The sequence below is a fragment of the Heloderma suspectum genome, chromosome 2 (assembly GCF_057233095.1).
Source record: "Heloderma suspectum isolate Gila_16-S chromosome 2, 16-S_ref, whole genome shotgun sequence".
NCBI classification, from domain to species: domain Eukaryota; kingdom Metazoa; phylum Chordata; class Lepidosauria; order Squamata; family Helodermatidae; genus Heloderma; species Heloderma suspectum.
The window spans coordinates 271,530,838-271,557,848 of NC_139459.1; the positions used below are offsets into that span (position 1 = coordinate 271,530,838).

Consider the following 27,011-nt stretch of genomic DNA (forward strand, 5'->3'; position numbering starts at 1 on the left):
CCCCACGTGCTGTCGCAAGCCGCCGAACGCTCCCGGGGCGGTACGGCGGCCCCTTTAGGCCAACCTCCGAACTAACGCGCTCCTCAGGCCAGTGCCGTGAAGACGGCCGACTACTCGAAGATGGCGACGCCGCTGATGCTCTGCGGTGCGTCCGGCGGGGGGAGCGGGTGGCGGCGAAGGCGGTGCGCGTTTGTTTGGGCTTCCCAGCATTAACGTATCCTTTCCCCCCACAGGGGCGGTCCGAGCGTGGAGCGTCAGCGGCTGGGTCCGGGCCGGCAGGTGAGTCTGCCCTGGAGGCCTCGCGGGCCCGTAAAGCAGGGGTGGGGAACTTGTGGTCCTTCAGAGGTCGTTGGACTGCAGCTCCCATCATCCCGCACCATTAGCTCTGCTGGCCAGGGCGGATGGAAGTTGCCGTTCAAGACTACCCGGAGGGCCTCACGTTCCCCGCCCCTGCCTGAGCGGCTCACTGGCTTGCGTGGGTACAAAAACGATGAGGCGACCTCCGGTCATGAAAGCTGATGGCACACTAGATCCGTCGGCCTTCGAGGTGGAGCAGGACGCCTTTTTCTCTTCGCTGCAACAAACCAGCCCTCTGGAAGTTGTTGCAGAATCAGGCGCAGAAGTGGCACTATTTGTTGGGAATAGGTGAAGGATTTGCCTTGTGCTCTGTTCTTCCTTTCCTCTATGCCCTTTTGGCGTTTTGTTCTCCTTTCCCCACCTTCTGTATATACGCTGAATGCTGCTTTGTGGACGATCACTAATTATGTGATATATATATCCAAGCGTTAATGAAATTGGTAGTTTATATTTCTTGCAATTCATTTTTTTTCTGACCTCGCTACCAACATTACTGCCACCCCACCCCACGCCCCTGTGTCTACTTGCCAACGGAGAATAAAGTTCCATGCAATTGATGAAGCGGACTGTGGTCCAGGAAAGCTTATGCCATAATACTTTTGCTTGTTTTAAGGTGCCACAGGACTCCTTGTTGTTGTTTTTTCCTGCAACATCTACCCCCTGGAAATTGTTTCAGTTGTGGCTGCTCTATCCATCTATTCGTCTTGGATTTTACTTCCTAGGGTTGGGCAGTTTTTAATGAGAGGTGGTAACGACTGAGCAAGCTTCAGTGGAGGCCCCATTTTCCCCTCTTGTCCCATTCTTCCCCCTCTCCCCATTGAAGCCATGGGGTTAAATCCACCATCGCACTAGCGGATGTACACCAGTGCAATGGGGCTTTCTCCCCTCCATGCTGCGGTCCTCTGTGCCATCTGAAAATCTGCTCCCAGGAGTTTACCAGCCCTCCAGAGCAGATTTGGAGTTTGTGTGAGGGGAAGGGGAATCACTGTAATGAATGCTATTTTCCAGATGCAATGGCAGGGGGCGGGTGCACATATTTCTTTGCTACCAGCACCACAGCATAATTTCTGAAATGGATTCTTCTCTGAAACAGGTCTGTTACGTGAATGATATACCATAGTTATTTTTCCTTCCCTTGTTATGCATCTGAAATCCTAAAAAAAAAAACCTAAGGAGACTGTTAGGGATGTAGCAGCAGGAGAGCATAAGAAGTCAACCAGATCAATAGTGATTATTGAGATCAACAAACAAAACTTCCAAAGGCTTCTGAAATTCACCTGGCTCTATCAGTCTCTGAGGACATTAGATTCAGTAGCCCTATGAGTGCTGTGGCTTGTTGAGTGCTGATGTCTTTGACTGAGAGGGAGAGGGCTAAGCCATTGTGTTACCAGGGTCCATGCCAGGCTCTGCTGCTCTCTGTGTCTTCTGCCTTCTTGGATGGGGCAGGAAGAGCTACTAGATCATCTGGCTTGAAAAACTTGGGGCCTGGCAACAGCAACAACTTCTGTGTACAAGCTCCATCAAGTCAGTAGGCAGACAAATCTGTTGCTTGTACTGCTGCTATATCAGTGTAGTGATCCCAGGGCCGAGCAGCCCTGCTGCAGGATTGATTAAATTTATGCCCACCTTTCCACAAGAATACTGCTCAAGGCAGCTGTCCACTAACTCCATGGGATGCACAGCAAACCTTGTTGATCCAGATCTCCAAGCTATGCCCTGTTGTGTGCTCGCTCTCCCTTTGTGTATGCCTCTTGCTACACACACACTTTATGTTATTCTCATAGGAAGCTGGTCGGATTATTTGTTAATTTAGTATTGTGTAGTTTAACAGGCAGTGGCTCTCTGGGGTTTTAGGTGGTGAGAGGACTTTCCTGTCACCTGCTAACATCATCCTTCTAACTAGAGATATCAGGGACTGAATTTGGGATCTTCCACATGCAAGCCATGTGTGGTGTCACTGAACTACCATCCCTCTCTAAATTCCATGACTTCAAAGTTGATGGATCAAGGTTTAATGTATTTACATAGTCTTGTTCGTCCTTTTGCTTGACTTACTCTTCTACTCCATTATTTGATTTATTATTGTTGTTAAATCAAAATTCTCCATCTCTAAGTTCAGGAACATTGCAGAATCCTTCTGCTCATTTTTCAAGTGAGTACCATTTTATATTTAAAGAGAAAAACGCTCATTAAAAATATTTCATGTGAAAAGGGTGATTGCTAGTTTTCGTTTATCCATGTTTTAAATGTCAAGTGTTGTTTTCCCCCTTAAGCATCTGTTTTGAAGCTGGAGGTGGAAAGTTTTAGTTGTCTTAGATCAAAGACCGAACAAATCAGTGGGATGCTAATTAGAAGCAAAGGCCAACATGTGCTCCCTTAAGATAAAATGTCCCTTACACAAATAATTAGCATTTGTTTGTGATTTCACTGTTCTAGTGCTTCATCTTGTACTCCCAGAATATCTTGTACACTGCAGTCTAGTGACATCTTCTAAGTTCATCCAGCTTTTTATTCATGTTTTCAAGACTTGATAATGTTATTTGATAACCTTATCAAGTTATCAAATAAAATCAATTGGCACTTGAAAGAATGGTGCTAACAGATGACTTAAGCTCTACTGTTATGGAATATGGTTGGATTTTTTAATGCTATCCCTATTCCCTTCATTAATTAACATTATTCACAGTCCTTGACCACACTGTACTCAAACCAACATCAAAAGTACATGAAAAACTATGTTATCAAGTGAGCCTAAATTAAAAAATAGTCAGCAATCAAATTAGAAGCAAATTTTAAAGGGCTAGTGTGTTACTCCCTTGGCAGCAAAACCAACAAAGAGTCTTGAGACACCTGATTTATTGTGGAATAAGCATGTGTGGACTGCAGCCCACTTGTTTAAAAAGCCAAAATCAGCCAGAGTCTGTATATAAGCAAGAGATAGGAAATTACACAACACTAGAATGTAGAAGTATCCAGAGAATGCCTCACTGAATAGAATTCCCTTCACCTGACATGAAAGCAGAGAAATGAGCCCCCTTTTGGGAGGGCAGATTGTACCTGAATCCAGTCTTGAGTACAGATAGTATTGAATGAATGAAGGAACATGGATCAAGTCCTCACCTCTGAGTGAATGTCCTGGATACCATGCCCTAGGTCACCTCCTGAATACTGCAATGTGTTCTGTATTGGGCTGCCTTTGAAGATGGTCCAGAAACTTCAGTTAGTTCACAATACAGCTGCCAGGCTGCAAAGGAGGACCAGGAGCTCTGGGTACATTACACCAGTGCTTCGTCAATTGCACTAGATCCTGGTCCGTTTCAAACGCCACCTAAAGTGCTAGTTTTGACTTTTAAAGCCCTGTGTGGCTTGGGATTAGGGTATCTAGAGGTTCACGTGTGCCCACATGTGCCTAAGACCTTCAACACAGGCCCTTCGCTGAGTGCTCCCACCAGGTGATCTGCTATTGGGGAGATACTAGGAGAAAGGACACCTACTGGGGAAAGGACACCTTTTCTGTCCCCTTCAACAACAACAACAAAAAGGGGGGAAGGACACTTTTCCTGTCCCCTTCAACAACAACAACAAAAAGCCCCAAAGTGGGGAGTGGGGCACAAAAATCTTTGTGTGAAACATAGCTCCATGTTTTGACTCGACTCTACAGTTAATACGAAACTAAAGTGTGGGTCAGTGTCTCATCAGCTGACCAGGAGGGGGCATACTTCTACTGTCTAGAAGAGGCTATTCTTATAACTAATTTTCTCAGTAGGATATTTTGGATGAACAGCGGAACTCTGATCTCCATTACTGTAAAGTGCCACAGGGGACATTGGGGATAATACACATGCATATGTAGTCTTCGATCTGTGTGTGTGTGGGGGTGGTGGTGGTGGTGAATGAATCACAGCGTCAGTTGTATTCGTTTGATTTAAAATAGCTTTAATGTGTATGAGCAAAACATAAGCAATATACTTCATTTGTTCCCTCTGGAGAAGTTAATTCTAGAACTGAAATTCCTTCATGTGCTGCTGCTTCTACCAGTCCAATCAAAAGAATAGTCTAACGGGCTGGAGTTAAGCTAGGAGGGAGGCAGAATTGCGTCTTGTTCCTAAAGTTAGTTCAGTTAGTATTGGTGTTTGAATAGTGATATGAAGACCCAGAATGCACCTTGTATCTTTTCAGACCCCCTCAAATGGAAAAAAACAATATTTTTGGACAGCTTAAAATAAAAATTTTATGAAATGTTTTCTCATAGTCAGTAATATGATTTGATAATACGACTTTTTTAAAAAACTGATTTTTACCCCAAGGTCTGTCAAATACTTTTTCATAATTATGAAACTATTTTAAAAGAAATGTATCTGTAAATATCGACAGTGATAAGCAAATATGTTTCCTATGTTCTGCAGGAGAGTGTGGGAGTGAAAAAGTGTGTGTATGAATAAATAGCTTTGACCGCTAGAGGGTGCTGTCACTTCACATAGGCTTTGTAATTTACCTGCTTACTAACTGCAGTCTTTTTCTTGAAAATGGGGTTTGGTATGGAGACAGTGGACAGGATCTGAAAAAATACATACATATTCCATTGCCCAACAGGACTTTGGGCTTGTGTTCCTTAGATAGCAGTCCTCCCTATGCCACATGGCAACTTGCTCCTGAAACTGAGGACGCTTTCAAAAGCACTTCACAATATTACATGGGGACTCTACTCTTCGAAGGAAAAAAGGAAAATATCCCACTGGACCTGCAAAAGTCCTTTGCTGCCCCTAAAGCTGTATTTCAGGGCATAGCTCCATCTGATCCCTTCACGCAGGCTGTCTGTTGGGTCACATGTAGCTGACAGGTCCCTATGAGCGTTCTCCTCAGCTGAGAGACAGTTTTCTCTCTCAAGTGGCGTGGGCTGACATGGCCCTGCAGAGAAGAATAGAGCCTGACTACTTGTGTACAGTCATGCGTAGGAATCGAGGAGACTGCCCTCCAATGTTTCAGGGAGAATATAGGAATAGCTGTGCTGGATCAGACCAAGGGACTATCTAGCCCAGCATTCTGTTCACATAGTGGCCAACCAGCTGTTGATGTCCACAAGCAGCACATGAGTGCAACAGCACCCTTCCACCCATGTTCCCCAGCGACTAGCGTACATAGGCATACAGCCTCTGATGCCATACACATCTGATATTACTAGCTAATGCTAGGTATGTGTGTCAGTATTTAAATTAAAAATATACATAAACTTAAGCTTATCATTCTCTCTCTTTCTGATTCAAGTCTTTCCATACTCATGTAAGTATAACCAAAATTGCACCAACCATGCACAAGAGGGTGTGCGGATGGTGTGGTAATCCTGTGGTTTACAGGGGCACAAACAATATTTGATGGGGGAAGCAGCATAATCCATTAAGGACTGGGTGGTCACAGAATCCTGACTGACTTAAGAGGAAAAAACTGAAAATGGGTGGGAGGGGGGAATGGAATGGCTGGAAAAGGAGGACAGAGGAAGAGGCATAATTGCAGCTGATGCACAATGCGGCGGCCCGCCTGATTAAAGGCAGCCATCAGTGAGACCACATCACTCCAGTGCTGAAGGAGTTGCACTGGTTACCAGTTGCTTTTCAGGCCCAATTCAAGGTGTTGGCATTGATCTTTAAAACCCTATATGGTTCCAGCCCAGTCTATCTTAAGGAGTGCCTCCAACAACACAGGGATGCTGCTCAACAAGATTGGCCTTGGTAGGCATTCTGTCTGCCCCATCAGCCAGGACAGCTAGGCTAGTGAGGACTAGGGAGGGGGCCTTTTCTGTGATGGCCCCCACTCTATGGGTTTCCCTCCCTAGTGACCTCTGCCATGCCCCCTCTTTGATGAGCTTCCGGTGGGCTTTAAAAACCTGGCTGTTCAGGCGAGCATTTGGAGTGGGTTAGGGTTTTTTAGAGCAACGTTGTTTTGTTATGTTGTTTTGTTCAGTTGATTATGTAAATTTGTTATTAGTACTGTGTGCCCCCTGGAGTGGCCAGATAGCTGGCCAGATGGGTGGCTAATAAATAAACAAACATTGATCTCTAAAATGTAGACAGAGCCATCTCATTTTTTGAATAGGTCATTTTCTGGTTCATACTGAGAAGCTATTTTTAAATAGCTGAGAGCCAGTGTGGTGCAGTGGTTTGAGCATTGGACTAGGACTTGGGAGACCCCAGTTCTAGTCCCCACTCACTCGGCCATGGAAGCTCACTGGGTGACTTTAGGCCATTCACAGATTCTCAGCCCAACCTACCTTACAGGGTTGTTGTGAGGATAAAATGGAGAGGAGGAGGATTATTTATGTACACTGCTTTGGGTTACTTGGAAGGAAAAAGGCGAGATATAAGTGCAATAAAGACATAATAAATAAATGTCTCCAGAGATAGAAATAAGATCTGCCCATAACAAATATGTAGCTAGGATTGGCCACAAGTGTGTCTATTCCACTCCACCCTCAGAAAGCTCAAAGTGGAGAGTAGGGCCAGCGAAGACTGAGCACACTCAGTGGGCATGAAATGCTGACTGGGTGTGTGTGGAAGCGGAGAGGGATGGAGTCACTATAGCATTGAACAGAAGCACTCCACACTGCAACATTTTGTTGCAGGGCACCACTTTTAATTAGTCTAAGCAGACATTCATACATACGAAAGAAGTTAAGTGTAAATGTGACAACTGCAATTTGCATGACTGAATTCCCATTGGCAGCTTTAGAGGACGAAATCCATACTTGTTGGGAGCGAGCGGTCTTTGCTTTATCATAATACTTTTCAGGCTTTGAGAACTTGACATTCTCAAGGTTTTTTAAATAGCCAGTATGTTATGATTTACAAAGAAGTAAATTAAGTTTAATATTGAAAGCAATTAATGACTGAAATTATTCCCATTTTTCCTGAAGTACCCAACTCTTACTTTGCTGTCTTTACAAGACAGAAGCATTACATCACACATCTGGAATAATGGGAGAATACTGTGATATAAAATGCATGATCTCAAACATTTCAGTAAGTGGTATCCATTGGTTACTTCAAGCCCCCTCCCCACTGGATTTAGCATTGCTGATTGAATCTGTACAAATTTGTTAAGCAGTTGGTATTGAAACAATGATTGGGAATGTACCTGAACAGCATACATGTAACTCTGTATAGTTAAATAGAGTAGTATCATGGCTTCTACACTGCCTCAGTTCGCATGTCACAGTAAGCCACCGTGGGTTAATTAACCTGCGGAGCTCTGAGATATGTGTTGGCCACCATTTTGAATATGCAACCTGGGCATCATGGGTTATTTGAGGGTTAAACAACCCTCGGCTAACCCTAGATGCCTGGGTTCACACAAGCCGCAACGTGGCTTCCATATTCAGAATGGTGGCTGGCGCGTGTCTCGGATCCCCGCGGGTTAATGAACCCATGGTGGCTTAATGTGACGTGTGAACCAGCCCAGTCTGTCCTATCTTTACCTGATTTCTGGCCCTAGGCCTACTGCTTAGGCAGTAGGGAGAATGAGCCAGCTGTGAGTACAAGTTTCAGTGTGTTTGGGTCAATGTCATGATGCGTGTCCCCTTCTAATTCAAGAAACTGTAAGGGCGTAATCCTATGCATGTTTAGACAGAAGAAAGGCCTGCAACTCCTAGCATGACCCTGCTGCCCTTGTTACTCTACTTTTAGAAGGGGCAATGAAAGTGCTGCACATACAATTGTCATATTTCTGCCATAAGTAAACACAGAACAGCACTATGGTGGCTGCATGTGTGGTTACATCGCTGTTGAAGTGAGGCTGTAGCTGTCGGCCTGGCGGTGGACTGTACACACCCAATGAGTGCTAAGTTATAAGACCATAATAAGCATGCATGTTAAAGCATGTAGCAAGCAACATCTAATCAGCAACAAGTACCAGAAGCTTCAATGGAATGACAAAATCTTGTCTCACAGGGTACCAGCATCTTGCAGTGCTCCTCTTCTGTCAAATATCCATACAAGTGCATCTCTTGGGCAAATTGGAAGATGGGAGAAGAAAAATAGAATCGTTTATCCTCCCCAGCAACCCGGAGAACCTCGAAGACCTGCGGTATGAACTCACCTAGACCTCTTGTCTATATGTTACAGAACTGTAGAGTTGTAATTATCCATTGCTTTTGGTCTGATTTTGCAAGCAGCAGTTTCTCAGAACAAGGTTGGATGATTTGTAGCACCGCATTAGCATTTATAATTGGGAGCCATTTATTGACTCCCAGAGGCACTGCCTGTGTCCCAGGAGCTCTTTGACACAATTAATGAGTGAAAAAAAAGCATTACAAAGTAGTGCCTGCAACAAAATGTTGCCATGTGAAGAGCTCCTTTTCAGGTGCCACCCATGAGCTCTTTCAGATAAGTCCCATCTTTTCCACCTCTGTTCTCCCCACCACAGCGCTCAGTTAGCATTCCGTAGCCATTCTCAATCCTCATTGGACTGTTCGTGGGGGGGGTTTCCCCCATGTATAGATTTCCTCCTTAAATGTTCATAGTTGTGCAACCCTTGGGGTCTACCCTAGTCTGCTAATTCCTCCCTGTTGTGTTGCATTGTGCTCTTCGGCTACATAAGAGCCAGTGTGGTGTAGTGGCAAGAATGTTGGACTAGGAGCTGGGAGATCTGGGTTCTAGTCCCCACTCAGCCATGGAAGCTCACTGGGTGACTTTGGGCCAGTCACAGACTCTCAGCCCAACCCACCTCACAGGGTTGTTGTTGTGAGGATAAAATGGAGAGGAGGAGGATAATGTAAGCCACCTTGGGTTCCTTGCAAGAGGAAAAAAGGCGGGGTATAAATTCAATAAATAAATAAATAAATAAGGATCCACACTCTTAAGAATTGAGTTTGCTATTAGTATATATGATATGTGCTCTTTTCTAATGCAGATGTGAGGTGGCCAAGCGCATTATATTGCGTTTTGAATTGTCCTCCCCCCCTCTCTGCTAAGCAAAATAAATCCTGAATCTTGAATAAACCTAAAAGGATAAAGCTTCTGTGGTCTTAAGTCTGTAGGAAGTGAGCCTTTCTCTGTCCTCTGTGTTCAGCTAATAAGTTTATTTTTTTCTGGCCTGCATTTCACTGCGATCACATCTTTTTTCTCCCCCCATGGACTGCTTTATGGCTGAAAGTGTATTTAGCAAACTGAAGCAGTAGCATCCTTTGTCAGCTTGTACTGTATGTGGAACTAGATAAACTGAATATTTAAAGGCTGGTAACTGCAGGAAAGAAATGCTAGTATTGAAGTGCTTGAAATTGCTAGCTGGTAGCATGATTATGGGAAAGTCTGGGAAACTTGTATGAAAACTCTTTCCAGTTTTCCTGTGAGGTATAGTAATCTTAGTCTTGAATTTTTTACATCTTTTTTTTACCTTAAAATAATGAATTTACTGTCGGATGGTTTGGCTTGCTGTTAAGAAAGCTAAAATGAAAAATGTTTACACTGCAGACAAATACGGTGTAATTTAAAAAAAACTGTTCCACATTTTGTCTTCTATGCACACTCATTGGGTCTGCTAGAAATATAATTTGAAGTATATGTGCTGTAGTTTTGAGCAACTAAGGGCATATGAAACTTCAGTTATCAAATGATTAATGTGCCTGTGTGAATCTTTCTTCTCTTTTTCAAAGGGTTTATTTTATTTATAAAGAATTGCATTGACATTCACTATCTGGCCCTAGCCCTTGTGTTGGCTGGTGAAGCAGTGGTGGCGAAGAGCTTGTTTGAGGCAGTCATAGGCTGAGGATTCAACCTGCACTGACATATTATGTGCTTTCATTTCATTAAATGCATCTCACCTGTAGAGTTTGAGGCATGGCTGTGAATGGGTATAGTACTTGAATTGCCTTGTGTTGGGCAGTGCCTGAACAATCTGTGCATTCTTTCTTCTCCTGCTCTCAAGAGGTTACTGATTTATTTATTCTTTGGAAGATGGAAGGGTAAGAACTCCGCTTGCCCGCACTTCATTGCTGAGCTGGGTGTGTGCAGGACTTGGATCCCTTCTTCTGTGACCAACTGCAACCCTTTGGAGGGAGGGAAAAGCAGGCCCATTCACCAGTGTAGTGGAGAGGAGCAGTGGAAGGCGAGAAGTGGAAGGTGCAGGGCAACTGATCCCTATGTTTTCTCCAAGCTTTTGTTAAATTTCATTGCTTTAGTGCACAGTAGTTATGATCTTTGCCCGCTTGAGGGGCCATAGTTCAGAGGTAACATACATGCTTTGCATGTAGCAGGTCCCAGATTTAATCCCTGGCATCTCCAGTTAAAAAGAGACTTTCTTGCCAGCCAGGGTAGACAATACTGGACTAGATGGGCCAATGGTGTAACTCGGTTTAAGGCAGTTTCATATGTTCACTTTGCACAGCACTATCTCATGCTTTGCCGCAGCTTAAACTTTCAAGTAATTTGGCCAGGCTATAGATAGCAACCATAACGCTGTCTATTGGAAGCATGCATCATGAAATAGGCGGGGGGAGCGGGGATTGGTATTTTCAAACAGTGGTAGAGGATGTGAACATAGGAAGAACCACGCTGGATCAGACCAAGGATCCATCTCGTCCAGCATTCTGTTCGCACAGTGGCCAACCTATGGGAAGCCCACAAATAGGCCTTGAGTGCAATAGCACCCTCCCATTCATGTTCCCCTGCAACTGGTACACAAAGGCATGCTGCCTCTGATACTGATAGCCTTATCCCATGTATTCAGTTTATGATAAAATACTCACCCCCAACCCCAATAATAGTAACCATTCTACCTAAAGCAATTCTAGAGCATAAACATCTCTTTTTTAATAGGAAATATACCACTGTCGAAGAGAGATTAAATACAGCATGGACAAAATGTGGTACCTGGCAAAACTGGTAAGAGAAAACCTTTTTCTAAGCTTCAAGCTTTTCTTTCAGTGTCCTCATAACGTGTCCATGTGGTTGAGTTTGAAATTGGTTTTTATGCCGTGCCTTGCATAAGCCCTGGATACAATGTTGTGTTGTAGCAGCCATATCGGGGGTCAGACTAAGTAGCCTCATGCAGTCTCATGCTTCATGTTCTTGCTGAGCTCTTGCTCTCTAAAATATATGTTTGTAAGCTGACAAGACACAAGAATGTCTTATCTAGTTAGCAAGGCTAAGGTCAGAATAGTAGATATCATGTTCTTGCATATTATGTTCTTTGTTTATCATGGCCTATAACCCAGTTCCTGGGATATAAACAATGGTGCTAAGAGAGGAAATGTTGAGGACTGCAACCCCACACGGGAGGGGGAGGAGGAGCCGTTTCATATGTGTCACAATGTCTATAAAAACAATGTGCTGATGTAAATCGGGGCTTCTGGCTCTTTGGAAATGATTCCAGCCTTAAGCCCTCGTGTTAAATAAAGAAACTCTTTTTCCTTCACTCCGTGGTCTCTCTGACTCTGAGTTCTGCAACATAAATGGTGCCGTGACTCGGATGTGGCTGGCTCTGAGACAGAGAGGTGGCATTTGCCTGCTCTTAATCGCCGCACCGGGAGGGAGAGCTCGGCGCATGCCTCCCTTTCTTGGCGCCACCGACCTTTTTGTCGGGTAAACGGGAGAGGACCTGCGCCGGGATCGCCCAAACGGCAGCGAGCAGCAAGAGAACCTTGGGAAGTAGAGAAAGGAACTTGAGCCCTGCCTGTATCGCAGCTGCAATTGAGTTGAAACCCACATTGGAAGCCTTCAGGAGTAAGGCAAGTATGGAGTAAAAGGGCCCCGCCTTTAGGGAGAAAGGCCACTGGGCAGAAAAAAAGAGGGCCCCACCTTATGAAGAAGGTCAGTGTTAGTATACGTATACAAAAGAACCTACCCCTTGCGGGTAGAAGGGGGGCCTGATCACACCCCCGAGCGGGCGCCAGTACTCAGCTGGCCAGTACTCAGCAGGAAGCTGGGGAAGCCGCTTTCCGCTCTAGTGAAAAGTGAGAAAAGTGGGTGGCAGGGACATATGAATGAAGTGGTGAAAATTGATAATTGTGTGAGTGGCTACTGCGGTTTCTGTCGCATACCGTTGACCGTCCGGGTGCCCTGGCCAGTAGCAAAGTGCTTGGTGTGAAATTCCTTTTGTGTCGGTCAGTGAGACCCTTTACTCACTGACCAATCCCCTTCCCTCGTTGTGTCCGTCTTCATCTTAAGAGGGAGGATATAGAAGGTGTGGGAAGCAAGATTTGCACCTCCTTGAGATGTATGTTAAAAAAAAAAGGAAAAAGATTTTTTTTAAAAAAGGATTGAGAATAGAGAGAGGAAACAGCAAAAAAGCTCAAGGCTGAGCTGAGACAAAAACAAGAACAAGATCTGAGGCTGTTAATCAGAGAAATGTTGCAGGACAGCCTGGCTTTTAACGAAGCGTGGGAGTGTGAGGCCGAAGAAGTAGCTGTTAGCCTAGCGCGCCGAAAGGGGGGGCAGGAAAATTGCCCACAACGTTCTGAGTTGTGCAACATCATCACCTTGCCTAATTGAGATAAAATCCCTAAGAAATGGAAACTGAAAATGAAGACCCAGAAGATGAAGGCGCAAAATGGAGAATAAAGGTGAAGAATCAGCCCCCAGGGCACAGGCTAGACCCCTCTTCGAGTGGAAAGTGTGCCATAAGATGGTCCCAAGGCAGAATGAAGCGGAGAGACCATGTTGAAGATCTCTGTCAAGGTAACCGTGTTTAGCTTTAAACTGTGTTAGAATTGCATAGAGCCTGTAGCTACTGACCATCAGCTATATGATTTCTAAAGGGCGTAACCATTAAGCTTTTGCCGTGGGATTCCCTGCAATGAAGAAATCTCACTGATTTAAGTGTCCAGTGTTACACTGCCTGAGTGTGTGTGCTGACGAGACCGAGAAACCAGACAGCATGTTCCTGGCCAAGCCAAAATCATGCTACTACCATGCTCCTGGAAGCTGCAATAAACTGTGTAAGCTGGGAGACCCAACCTAATTGAGAAAAAAAGAAGATATTGGAGTAACTGTCTTGAAAAACAGTGAGATCTGTGTAGCTGGCTGGCTGACGCTGTCAGTGATGTTACAACTTTAAATTAAGACTGTTTTCCTGTTTGAGACCCCAGCGAAGAAAGCTGACCCGAGTTATTTGTTGCCCGTACCAAAGGAAAGATTTAGCTGCCCTGCACCTCATCCTGTCCTGTTTTAAGCTTGGAATTTACAAATACAAACAAACTGAGAAGCTTGCCTTTGAAGTCCTGCAAATCACCCCACCGCCTCCCCGAAGAAGATTAATGGCTGCCTGAAAAAAATGCAAGTATAAAGCAATGCCCATCACCCCCCAGCGTCCTGAGTTTTGGCACTTTGCTTTCGTGTACCAGGTTAGAAGAAAAAAAAAAGAGCAAGTTTTTAAAATGTCTGTAAGAACCTGACAGAAGTAGAATAAAATTTACAGAGGAGTTGCCCAGGTTAAAGCGTCACGGCTAGAGAGCTGAGCTGTGCCGCTCTGTTTAGACAGAGGCCTTGCTAAAAAGTTAAAGGCCCTTGTCTGTCAGAAGGGGTGTAGGGCCACACTTCCCCTTTTTAAACTAATGCAAAAGTGGGGAGCCTTTGCTGGAAACATCTCATCTTCATTGCCCAGAGCCTTCTCTGTTTGCCTCCATCATTGTCTGGGCTTTTTAGAGACACTCTGCACATGGACTAAAATTTTAAATTGTCAAAGACTTGCCATGGACAGTGCTGTGAAGCTTTTGATAAACTTAAACTCTCATCGCTGTAGACCGTGTGTCTGTGTTTGTAGTCAGCTCAGTGTACAGCAGGCTGAGTTTGATCTGTGACTTTTACATTTCCTTCTGCTAAAACTCATGCAGCATAAAGTTGCTGATGCAAAAATGGTGACCTAGAACTCTTTGCGTGTGTGAGTATGCCCATCCCTTAATTTTGATGGGCCCTGAGCTTTCAGCCAGAAGAGCAGTATGATTGCTGGATCTGCTCCATCATGCCTTACCATGCAAAAAGTGTTTTCCATTCATTGTGTTAAATTGCAAAAAAGTTTGTTGTGTATATTTTATGATTTCTTAGATATCATAAAATATATGTGATATTTGCAGATTAGTGTTAGTTGCAACTCCAAATGATACTGAGTGTGTGGTTCCCAATGGATGACAAGGAGAAAAGACAAAGTCAAGTAGAGAAAGACAGAGGCAAGTAGAAAAGACAGAAATAGAGAAAGTGGCAGAAAGATAGAGAAGAGAGAAAAAAGAAGAAAGAAGAGGCAAGAAGCAAAAAGAAAGAACATTTGTAGAGAAGAAGCGTGGCCATAGTTGCCCCCAAGATGAATTAGAAGCAGCTTATTATGCCTAGAGCTTATTACCTGGGGTAAAGTAGCCACAATAATGTAATAGTTCTTTAAGATGAAGAAAATGTAACTAGAAGGAGAAGAAGAGCCTATCCCAAATGTGTGTCATTGGGACTAGTGTAAGGCAGAAAAGTTTAAGTAAGTGAGTTTAACTTGAAAAAAGACAAAGAGACAAGGCTGGTGCATAAAGAAGAAAGTTTTATGTAAAAAGTTTGAAACATGATCTGCAATACAGGCAGATCAGCAAGAAAAAGAAAGCAAAAGAAAGAGAGAGATTTCTGTTCCCATACTAATAAATGAAAGTGTTATCAAGCACTTTGGGAAGCGAAGTCTGTTTACAGGAAGCTGTGCCTGAGAACCAAACACTTCTAGCCTATGCTGAAAATGCTTGCTAGTGTTGTGCTGCCTCATGGGTAACATGTATGGTATAAGACCCATTTAGCCCAATAGCTCGTGGTTCAGAGAAGCTGTCTGATCCAACCATTAGGTATGCCTGTGTGCTGTAAGTTACCCAATAAAGTCTCCTTATAAATAAACCCCCCCTGCTGAAATCCCAAAACACAAGCGGGGCTAAAGCGCCTCACCCAGTATCAAACCCTGCTGTTAAAAGCCATGAAAGCAAGTATAAAAAAAGTCAGTTAACATGACTAAAGTGTCTGAAGTGCTGCAAGGTGCCACCGAAGCCCCCAGAGCGTACTTAGAGTGTCTTTTAAATGCCTATCGCCAGTATACCCCCCTTGACCCAGAGGCCCAAGAAGACGTGGGCGAGGAAAAGAAGACCCGGCAGAGGCAAAAGATTCTTAAGAAAGAACCAGTGTTCCCAGTGCAGACAAGATGGACATTAGTGGCATGAATGCCCAAATAAAATAAATCAAATACAAAAGAGAAAACCAAAGGGGCCAGAATGGGCGAAGAAGGAGACAGCTTGAGAGGGGCCGTGACATTGACTGTGAGGGGCCGTGACATTGACTTCATGATTGACACTGGAGTGGCATCAAGAGCAAGCAAACGTTAGCCTTAAACAAGAAGTCCAAACACTGGGCAAAGTTCTTCAAGCCCAGCGTTGCTTTGTCTTAGAAAATAAGCCCCAATTCCCATCACAGAAGTTCATCCTTTCCAACCAAGAGTTAAAGTATGGGTTAAAGAGAGAAAAAATAACCCTTTAACTCCCAGATAGAGAAGACTGAAAACTGTTATACTTTCCACCCCCGCAGCTATAAAAGTAGCTGGAGTTAAACCCTGGATACATTGGACACCAGTCAAGACAGCGAGAGGGGGGGAGTAGACTATAAACAAAAATCCTTTGAAAGGATTTCTTTCCTTTTCAAAAATCCTTTAAAAATCATTCTAAAAAAGCAGTAAGAAGACTCAGGCTAGACCTTACTGTGGGCACACCTGGAGATTGTCCACCCTGCGTACAGTCAGACCTGCAACTAGAGAATTGAAGAAGGGGACTAGACCCTACTGCAGCTAGCCAGGTGAATAGCTGCCCAGCGTACGGTCAGATCCCAAAGAAAATCAAACATGCGTGTTGTAGTGTTAGTAATGTTGCATTGTGTTTCCTTAATAAGGTGCAAAAAGGGGGGTCTGCCCCTAGAGAGGGAAATCTGTCCCAGCAATTCGCTGATAATTACTGGCTTCACCTGGCTAACATCACGAGAGTAAAACATTTTTGTTTGCCAAGAGATATACCTGCAAACAGGCTTATTAGCTCTTGTCTAATACCTGTCTGTAGACATCCTGAAAAAATTTAAAAAGATACCATGTTACGCAATTATAGTATAGGCTTAACTTATTCCCAAAATGCTGATTGGGGCGTAGTTGCAAAGATCCTACCCCCTACAGAATTTACTTTACATACCCCCATCGTTGCTGAAACAAATACTACGTGTGCACAAATGCTTAATTGTCAAAATTTTGCCAGAAAATATAAAGCTATCCCTGCCCCCCCCCCCTTCCACTGTAATGAAATTCAAAACATATGTTTTAATGATGCCCACATACTTTTGCCTCATGGATAGTTTTAGACGTGTAGTTCCCGCACTTGGTCATTCATTCCTGCCAACTTGTCTAATAACCACCCATGTTGCCTCAGCCGCCTGGTGCCAATTCTTCCCCTGTGGCCCGAGAAAATCCATTGACGGCAGCCTCGAGCACTCCAACTAACTAAAAATTGTAATAGTCATGTGCAGTTATATTCTGACTCAGAAAAATTGGCCTTAGCAATGTCACTGGTTAGGGTTCCAGGTTTAGCCTTGGCTAATAGTCTAGAGATCAACTGGTTAGCTTGCAGCTTAGCCAAAAGCATAAATGCCACCTCACGAGCATTGTCATTATTAAATAAAGAGTTGCGTGATCTAAGAGGTGCAGTTCTAGAAAATAGAGCTGGTATAAATTACCTCTTCCTTCTTCATCATTTAAATTGTGAGACACACCAAAAGCTCTGTTGTTTTAACTTAACTGATAATGGCAATGCTGTAGATGAACAGATCAACAAGCTGCACAATATAGTAGCTAACAAAACAATAAGACAAAACAATTAGCTAAATTAGTTAACCCCTTAGCTTCCAGATCTTAGCTGGCTTAAAGCATTGTTCATCCTAATTCTACCAGTGTTGTTCATAAGAGTTCTGTTATGTCTCTGTGTTCCTTGTCTTATGTGCTGTTTAACCAATCTGTTTTATGTTTCAGCTAGTAAAACTGCTGCCCTTTACGCTCTAATAGCCCAACAAGAGGCTAAGTAATATGTATGTCACAAAAAGCTTTGTATGGTTATCAAAAATACTATAATTGTAATAAAATTATGCATTTAAGGGGAGAATGTAGCAGCCATATCGGGGGTCAGACTAAGTAGCCTCATGCAGTCTCATGCTTCATGTTCTTGCTGAGCTCTTGCTCTCTAAAATATATGTTTGTAAGCTGACAAGACGCAAGAATGTCTTATCTAGTTAGCAAGGCTAAGGTCAGAATAGTAGATATCATGTTCTTGCATATTATGTTCTTTGTTTATCATGGCCTATAACCCAGTTCCTGGGATATAAACAATGGTGCTAAGAGAGGAAATGTTGAGGACTGCAACCCCACACGGGAGTGGGAGGAGGAGCCGTTTCATATGTGTCACAATGTCTATAAAAACACTGTGCTGATGTAAATCGGGGCTTCTGGCTCTTTGGAAATGATTCCAGCCTTAAGCCCGCGCGTTAAATAAAGAAACTCTTTTTCCTTCACTCCGTGGTCTCTCTGACTCTGAGTTCTGCAACAGTGTAAGTCTACTTAAAGCAACAGGAGGATGTTTTGCGATTTAGTGCATGAAAGTCTTGTTTTCCTTTTTCCCCTTCTTCTCCACAAACAAAAATTAAACCAAGAGAAAATTTAGAGAAGACAAACTTTTGGTTGGAATGCATTGAGTAGCAAACACTGAAGGAATAATGGTTGGTTTAGATTTCTTTCTGGGAAGCAGTCAGCATTCTTCAGCAATCAGCATGCCAGCTCTTCAGAGAATCAGCAAGGCTGAAATACCTGGCTTTGAGGGGGTCTTAACTCAGAGTCAGGCATGGGAGGGGTGTCCCAGGAGATCGCCTATACAGTGACTGCATCTTGAGAAGAAGACCTAAGCGTGTACAATAGATTTGAGAACCCTATTGGTAGGAAGCGCTTTTTCTTTTTCAGTGGTAGCTGGAAAGTCTATTTCCATGATTTCAGATGAGGAATTCTCTTTTCCTCTATATTGAACTGGGAGTCGGTAATGCCCTTCGCCAAAGTTCTTTACAGTAACATAAAATCATACAGAGCAGTAAATAAGACCCAGTGCTGTTGTGGTTCTTCTGTGTTCAGACATATTTACCATTGAAAGTTGGTCAAGTGAAGTTCATTATGAGCTCTATTTCACTAAAGCAATTATACTGACAGCTCCTCCCACTTCTCCTTGTTGCTTTTCATTTCAGATACGGGGAATGTCCATTGATCAGGCATTAGCTCAATTGGAATTCAGTGATAAAAAAGGAGCAAAAGTGATCAAAGAGGTATGTCATAGATTTCTTTAGAATTTCATTTTCCGGTCTCTGTTAAATCCATTCATTTGAGAACTTTTGTGAGGTTTATCACTCAGATCTTTTTGTTGTGCATAATCTTCATATCTTCTCTGGGTTCATTATTGGTGCATTTTGGCCTACATTCTCCTACTGTATAGAACTTTTTTGGAAGTGCAAAAGCTTAACTAAGGCAGCAGTACTGTGCACATCTATCTGGGAGTAAGCTCCACTGAACAACATGGCACTTACTTCTTAGGATTGTACTGTGAAGGAGGAAAATAGGCTTTCACCATGCGAGTCTTTTCACTAAGGTCAATGCATTGCTTTGTTTGTTTATTTTAAGGTGGTGACCTATTACTGTGTACATAAAACTCTGTTTAAAAACATGCATGGTCTTTATTTGTGATTGATTTTGTTTTTCCTCTTCCATAATAGGTCCTTCTAGAAGCCCAAGAAATGGCGGTGAGAAACAATAATGTAGAATTTAAATCCAACTTACACATTGGTAAATAGTTTATTATTGTAGGAAACATTCTCTGAAAAACTGATTGCAATCTAGGATAGCAATACTATGAACCAGATTAGAATATTAACCGATGTGTACAATTCTTAGCCATAACACAACTGTTGTATAACCATGATTATACATACTAATCTGTAATGTGCAGCAGACTATTTTCCATGATGGAAGTTTTCTACTGTTGTATTTTTCCAGGAAAAAATCTGAAAATGAATTATTTCATAAAATTATTAACATACCAATTAAATTGGGCAGTTTCAAAGTTATAATTAACTTTTTTCAGCTGACTGTCTCTAGAAAGCATATATTCATATATAATCTTATGCACAGCTCTTTAGGAATATGAGAATTAGTATGTTAACCATTTTCAGTGCCTTTTTTTCTTAACATTTAAACAATGGGCTATTCATAAATAATGTTGGATTATAGCTTAGTGTTATATGCATGAGCCATGAGTTCACTTGCTTCCTCTTCACCCCTCTTGCCAAGATTGGAAAAGTTTGAAATGTTCCCAGTCCTGATTTGCACAAACTGAATCCCAAGACAAGTTAATCTAAATAAGTTTCTGAAAGGGATATTTCCCTTCACCACCACCACCATGCAGCCACTTTTCACCCTTTCTGGACAGAGAGCCCTTCTGAACAATATGAGGTGTGAGTGGCTGTTGGAGTAGGGGGGAATTGCCCCAAACTGAGTTTGGCTCCTAAGATGTGTTAATTTAAGGAAGTGTACTGAAGGAGGATTTCCTATCTCCTCCGCAGTCCATCCCATATTGTTCAGAAGAGCCACACAATCCTGCAACTAACCTTTCTGAGGGTGGTGAACAGCTACAGGGAGGAGGAGGGGACAGGAAACTTTCAATGAACTTCCTTAAGTTAATTTATTCTTACTTATCCAATCCATAGTTTTCCAAGTTTGGATGACACACCAAGCTATAGTTTGCTGCAAACTTGAGAGCAGAAGTTTCTGGTGGTGGTGGTGGAGGAAGGATGGTGTGAGTTCCGTGCTCATCATGGTTTGGCATTATGTCCAAATAGCCCCTCTCTAAGAAAATTATGCTACTAACTTATTGTGTCTTAAAATATTTAGAAGTGTTCCAATAAAAATATTTTCCAAGTAAAGCTATGATTTTTTTTTTTAAATTAAACCATGTTAAGCCTGCAGTCCTATACCTGGGACTAAGGTCTGCTGAACTTGTTGGGCCTCACTTCTGAGCAGTTTTTACTTAATACATACATCAACTAACTAGGTTGATTCAGATCCCAATTGATTTAGGGCGGAGTTCCCTAACCTGGTGCCCTAAATTGATGTTTTGGACTACAACTCTCAGGATTCCTGACAATTGTCCATGCTGGCTGCAGCTGATGGGAGCTGAACTCTTAACACATCTGGAGGGCACCAGGATGGGGATGGCTGACTTAGGACATTTGTATTCCAAGTTTTCCACCAAAGCAGCAGCTCTTCAATACTACTGCTGCTGCTCCTCCCCCCCCCCCCCCCCGGCCATAAAACTTGGTAAAACAGAATAAAAGTGTCACCACCTTGTGAGTTTTCCTGTCCCCCACAAGCGGTAGCCACTGAAGTAGACTGGGGGTGGGGAAACGCACAATGCAGTGGCGTCACATAACACATTTTGTATTGCTAGATGTTACTGTGGGAATGAAGAAGAGCTTCAGAACCATTGTTTTCAGTGGCAGCCACACTGCTGTCATAACATTTAGTTCCATCTTCAGACAGGCTCAGTTCAGGGATTTTAGAAATAAAGGCATTTGATTAATGAGCTCGATTTCATTGTAGAATTGTATTCACATCTGCCGCGTTTTTGATGCCTTTATTTTTTATATACGCACATACATAAAGGCTATTCCCTAATTTTGCTGTTGCCTTTTTATTGTGTGCAATATGACAAGATTTCATAAACATGTTTCTAAGAATAAGAGGCAATAAACAATCCTGTGATAATTGCTACATAGAGGTCCCCACACATCTTGCTCATGATGGTGGCTCCCAACTGTACCTTGTGCAAGCAAAGCCATGTATAAAGCAGTGTCTGTGAGGAGCCAGCATAGCTTCCCCTCCTCCAGCCAGTTTCCTCTTTGCATGGTGTGCTGCTTATTGTGCCAAATGCATTGTCTTGACAGGTGCATCCTTCTGAATGGAGCCTGCCTCCCACTAGGGCAGCTTTTCCCAATCTGGGGCCCTTCAAATGTCTTGGGCTTCAGTGGTTCTCAGCATACTCATCAGCATAGCCAATGGTCAGGAATACTGGGAGTTGTGGTCCAAAACGTCAGGAAGGCATCAGGTTAGGACATTGGAAGTTGCCTTATACTGAGTGAGAACATGGGTCCATCTAGCCCAGACACTGACTGGCAGCAGCTCTCCAGGGTGTGGGGCAGGATTTGTTTCTAGCCCTACCTGGAGATGCCAGGGATTGAAACTGGGATTCTCTGCATGCAAAACATGTGATCTACCACTTTGAGCTACGGACCCTCCCCTGAAGGGAGGTTAGAGAAGGCTGCCTTAGAGCATCCAGCAGCCCATTCCCTAAGGGCCCCAATGTATGGCTGCTTCCTTTAGAAGTATGAGCAGAACTGTATGGAGGTCCTGGACAAGAGTGGGCTATTGGACACCCTAAAGTGAGGCAAAGATGGGGTGAATTGTAGCTCAGTGGTAAAACCCATGCTTTGCATGCAGAAAGTCCCAGTTTCTGTTGCTGGCATCTCTAGGTAGGTCTGGGAAAGCCTGCCTGAAACACAGGAGAGCCACTTCCAGTCTGCACAGATAACACTGACCTAGATGAACCAATTATCTAACTTGGCATAAGTCAGCTTCTTATATTCCAAGATGCAGCAGTCTTGGAGGGGAAGCTACAGTGGCTTCTTAAGCAAGCCTACTCCACAGCCTGATCTGTTAGTTCAGGGTGGAGGATTGCAGCCACTGTGTGTTAAGATGTATTCATAAATGTTACCCGCTATCCTCAAATTGTAACTTTGCCATGTTTTTTTTTTACTACACCCATCCATACAGGTGCTTTGGTTCACTGCCTTGGCTCCTGAACCATTTCGTAATTTGGGGTGAGACACATTAAAAAGATAATGCAGTTCTGATAATGCATTGAGTGAGCTGCATGTTCTGCTAATGGTTTCTTTAGATTGATGCTCCAGCCAGGATTCTCCTCTTATTTTAATTTTATTTTCTATCTTCCAGCTGAATCCTTCTCTGGAAAAGGCCACTATCTGAAAAGGATCCGCTACCATGGCAAAGGCTTTTTTGGCATTATGGACAAAGTCAAGTGTCATTACTTTGTGAAATTAGTAGAAGGCCCACCTCCACCTCCAGAACCACCCAAGACTGGGTTTGATCAAGCGAAGGAGTATGTTCAGCAGCTTCGTAACCGAACCATTATTAACACGCTGTAATATTTCCCTCATTGTGTATATTTTCTTCCTTTTTGATAAACATGTAAATAAAAAGGACATTTTAAGAAGAACTTTTGAATTACATTCAGATTTCTGGGTAGAAGCATATAATGTATATCATGACTAGGAGAGAACAGCCAACTTTGGAAAAGTACAGTGCCTCAGATGATACTTGAGAAAATGCTAGGAAGTGTCCCTACTGAGGAGATTACCGTCTGATTTATACTTTGGTTCTTAAAATTTTCATTGAGGTTCTTTTCCAGCATTATTTTCACTGAGAATACTGGATCTTTAAACTGCAGGTATGGTCTAGCATATGCTGTGAATGCAATTAATGGGATACCTAGTCTGAAGTGGAGGGGGTGGGGGAGGTTGCATTGGCAGAGTGGCTTCAGCGTTGGAATGATGATCAGGAATCCTAGCTTGAGTTTGTAACTATTTTAGATCTGCTGTCGTAATTAGCACTTTGAATTCTGTCTGGAAACAGACCAATAGTTAGTGAAGCTGCTGTAACAAGAGAGTCATGTGCTTCCTGTAACCAGCCCTGGTCAACAGTCTGGCTGCAGTGTTCTGGACCAATTGAAATTCCTGAACAGAAGGCAGCCCCACGTAGTGCATGTTGCAGGAGTCCAAACAGGATGTGACTAAGGCATACATGACCGTGGTCAGATCAGACATCTCTAGGAACAGGTGCAGTTGGCTCACTAGCCTCAGCTGTGCAAATGCACTCCTGGCTTACGCCAAAACCTGGGCATCCAGGCTCAAGGCCATGTCCAGGAGTACACCCGAACTGCAAGCCTGAATCTTCATAGGGAGCAGAACCCTATCTAGCACAGGTTGAATCTGTATTCCCTCTATTTTCTGATCTGCCTTTTGACTAATACAGACAAGACAGAGCACCTCTGTCTTGTCTGGATTAAACTTCAATTTGTTTGCCCTCATCCAGTTTGTTTCTGACATCAAACACCAGTTTAGAACTAGAACTTAGTGACTGTTTCAATCCAAATGGCACTGTGGTCCTTTCAAGGTGCAAAAGCAAGTTCCAACCCTACAATAAATGACAGCTACTCCCAGGGCTAAAGTTTCATAACGTAATAGGCTAGGAACTAGAACTAGAACAGCTTCCTTGGATTTGGATGGAAAGGGAGAGAGTCGAGTATCAGCATACTGATGGCACCAACCCTCCAAACTCTGGACAATCTCTCCGAGGGGTTTCATTTATATGTTAAATAGCATGGGGGAGAAGATAGAACACCAAGGGACACCACAGGCCAAGGCCATAGTGTTGAACAGGAATCCCCCAGCAGCACCTTCTGAGATTGCCCCTCCAAGAAGGACTGGAGTTGCTGCAGAAGGATACCATGGTCAATGGTATCAAAAGCTGCTGAGAGGTCCAGCAGAACCAACATGGACGCACTCCCCATGTCCAGTTCCTGCCATAGATCATCCACCAAGGCAACCAAAGCAGTCTCTGACCTATAACCTGGGCTAAAACCAGGTTGAAATCAATCTAGCTAATGTGCATAATCCAGAAATTCCTGGAGCTGAGAAGCCACCACATGCTCTTGCCCAAGAATGGAATATTAGAGACTGGCTGAAAATTCTCAAATACAGTGGGGTTCAGTGAGGGTTTTTCTTAACAAAGGTCTTACCATTGCCTATTTTTAAGTAAGATGGAATCACATTTTGCCATAAAGAGGTGTTCACCACTTCCCGTACCTGCTCAGCCAGTCCCCTCCAGCTGCTTTTATAAACCAGGAAGGGCAATGGTCCAGCATAAGTGGTAGGCCTCACTTCTCCACATCCTTAGGCTGTACAAACTAAACAGTATCCGTTGTATATGGACAAGCACGGCCAAAGTTACATTCCCCAGGCTTGTATCAACTATGGCATCCTAGTCGGCATGTATACGATTGGTTTTATCTGAAAGTGTTGCACAAGTTGGTCATGGCGGGCTATTGAGTGGCCCACCTTTTCTCTTTGCAAGCCAGAGTGCAATAGGCCTCTTGACAACCTGAAAAAGCTCTGCTGGGCAACTGTGCAGATGCAATGGTGGCAGAGAACTGCATTTTTTCCCCACAGCTCTCTTAACCATGAAGTAGGCTTTAAAATGAGCTCTAGCCATATTCGATTGAACTTGTTCTGAGTTTCCTGCCAATGTCACTCTAGTCACTGTCCCACTCATTCCATTGTCCACAGCCCCTGGAAAACCAGGGACTCATTTGGCTCCACTCCGTGGAAGAGTGTGCTGAGGACTCGATGGTCTTGTAGACCCCTTCCAAACCTACTATTCTATGATTCTATGATACTATTCTACGAGGAGTGATCTTGTCACCTGGCCAGGGCATTTCTCCATTTCTAACGTCAACCAGTGCTTTGACAGAATCACCTGCTAAGGTGACAGGAAAATCCCCCAAAGCCATCAGAAAATCTTCCAGATCCATCGGTCTCTTGTGGCAGACCATTGTTAATTGGCCCCCTGCCTCTGCAGAGGCTTCAAGTCCCAGCAAGTCTAAACCCCACCAAGTAGTGATCTGTCCATGACAACGGAACTAAAGAAAGTTCCTCCACCCCCACATCACCATCATTCCACCCTACACAGAAGACCAGATCCAAAGTGCCCTGCTGAATGAGTGGGGTCAGATACTAATTGGGACAGACCCATGGAGGCCATGAAGTCCTGAGCCACTCCCGATAAGGTGGCCTCAGCACAACAAGCCATGGAGATTCCAGCACCAACCCTGGGACCACCTTGGCTAGCTCAGGAAGAGAGACTGTTGAGCAGTGGGGCAGGCAGTACACCAACAGAATCCCTATTCTGTCCCAAACACCCATCTTCAGATACACACACTCGAAACTGGAAGACTGAGGGATGGGGCGCTTGGACGGGGGATAGAATCATGATAGACCACTGCAACTCAACCTCTCCCCCGCCCCTTGGTCTTGCCTGCTGCAACACTGAGAAGCCAGGTGGGCAAAGCTGGAAGAGATTTACTTCCCCAGTCTCATCCAACCAGGTCTTTGTGATACAGGCCAGACTGGCACACTCATTCAGGATCAATGAGTGATGAGATAATGAGATCAACCAGTCTGGGCTGGCTGCTGTTTTCCCATTCACAGACCCAGCATTCATAATAAATCATTAAAGAGGAGGAAAGCGCAAGTTGCTTGGGTTCAACTGCTAATAACTGGCATTTCGTTTTGATGACTGCACTTGATATCTTCTCATGAATTCCAGAAGGGAGAATAAGGTTTCTAAGCAAATGCACAGTAAACAACCAATGAGATGTATTTTCAGTCCAGTAAAACGTAACTGCAGATGGCACCACTGTTCATTTTCTGGCAGTACGTAAAGAAATATGGAAAACTTGCAACCCTCTAAAGTTGCCTCTTGGCACCCACAGTTGCACTAAACTCCCTTATATGTGCACAAGCCAGCTAACCTCTGAGGAAGTAAAATGCTTTGCAGTAATTACAGAGCATGTGTGCATAGATTCCAAACAGGTGCTGATTTAAGAGTTTATTGGTTTTAATGGGAAACAACTTATTGTGCATACATTTTAATTTTATTCTTAGCTGTAAATTATAGAGCAAAATTCTCTTCCTGCAATGAAGCAGTAATGATGATACCATTTGTTTTAGGTGATAGAGTAATCTATTGTTAGTTTCTCATTTTAAGCATACTAAGCGGCTTACAGAAAATGGATAATTGTATGTAGTGATACTTCTTTAACCTGTTTATAACAGATTATTAGCAGAATTAGGGACCTGACTTTTGAAGATTTCAAAGGTCCTCCTGACTTGCCAGTCCATCAATGGCAGTAAATGTAAAGGACTTCAGGGCTGGGAATACAGCTTCTTCCTGCTACCATAAAGCTTGGTGGGAAGCTTTATTCCATAAAGCTGGAATTCTTCCTTCCACAGAAAGCCTTTCTATTCAATGCTAGACCCATTCCCGCCCACTCCCCTTGCTTCCTGTGAAACACTGGTTCCCCCCAAAATGGTCAGGTGTCTCACGTTACCTTCATTTATCCTGAACAATTTACCCTAGTCTAAAGGTCTGAGGTGAAACAAGTGATTCCTTTGCCACTCACCAGGCTCCTGATACACACTGAAAGAGTGTAAATCACTCATTTTTGTAAATTACTCCCTATAAAGTAGGATGTCTGCTTGCAGATTTTCTGCTTCCTAAACAGGGGGGAGGCCAAGGAAGCAGAGAATCTCCACTCATAATTTCATTTATTAAAGCAATATTTAGGCTGCTTTTCATCTGAAGCTTCCGAGGCAACCAACAAAGCAATACAATAAAACAATTTTTAAAATTGATTATAACCAACAATTTTTTAAAATTGATTATAACCAACAAACAAAAAAAGC

The 27,011-nt window shown here is 43.5% G+C and overlaps 1 protein-coding gene across 3 annotated transcripts; it reads left to right on the forward strand.

Annotated features, from left to right (window-relative positions):
- Positions 1-85: 85 nt before the first annotated feature.
- MRPL22 (mitochondrial ribosomal protein L22) lies at positions 86-22,885 on the forward strand. Of its 3 annotated transcripts, none has more exons than XM_084839246.1 (7): positions 86-145; positions 234-279; positions 8,298-8,433; positions 11,163-11,228; positions 18,609-18,686; positions 19,131-19,200; positions 22,423-22,885. In XM_084839246.1, the coding sequence occupies exons 1-7, from the start codon at positions 121-123 to the stop codon at positions 22,632-22,634; spliced, it is 633 nt and encodes a 210-aa protein (XP_084695372.1). In that variant the 5' UTR covers positions 86-120; the 3' UTR covers positions 22,635-22,885. The 3 variants fall into 3 exon arrangements, with proteins under 3 accessions (XP_084695372.1, XP_084695371.1, XP_084695373.1); XM_084839245.1 differs by having other exon boundaries at positions 234-645; positions 22,423-22,721; XM_084839247.1 differs by having other exon boundaries at positions 234-645; positions 19,131-19,157; positions 22,423-22,700.
- The last annotated feature ends 4,126 nt before the right edge of the window (positions 22,886-27,011 follow it).

Bases quoted from the DNA above. Each gene is read 5' to 3' on its own strand.
- MRPL22 (XM_084839245.1), top strand. From the start codon at position 491: ATGAGGCGACCTCCGGTCATGAAAGCTGATGGCACACTAGATCCGTCG. The intron at 646-8,297 runs GTGAAGGATTTG...CTTGTCTCACAG, and splicing joins GCACTATTTGTTGGGAATAG to GGTACCAGCATCTTGCAGTG. The intron at 19,201-22,422 runs GTAAATAGTTTA...TCTATCTTCCAG, and splicing joins TAAATCCAACTTACACATTG to CTGAATCCTTCTCTGGAAAA.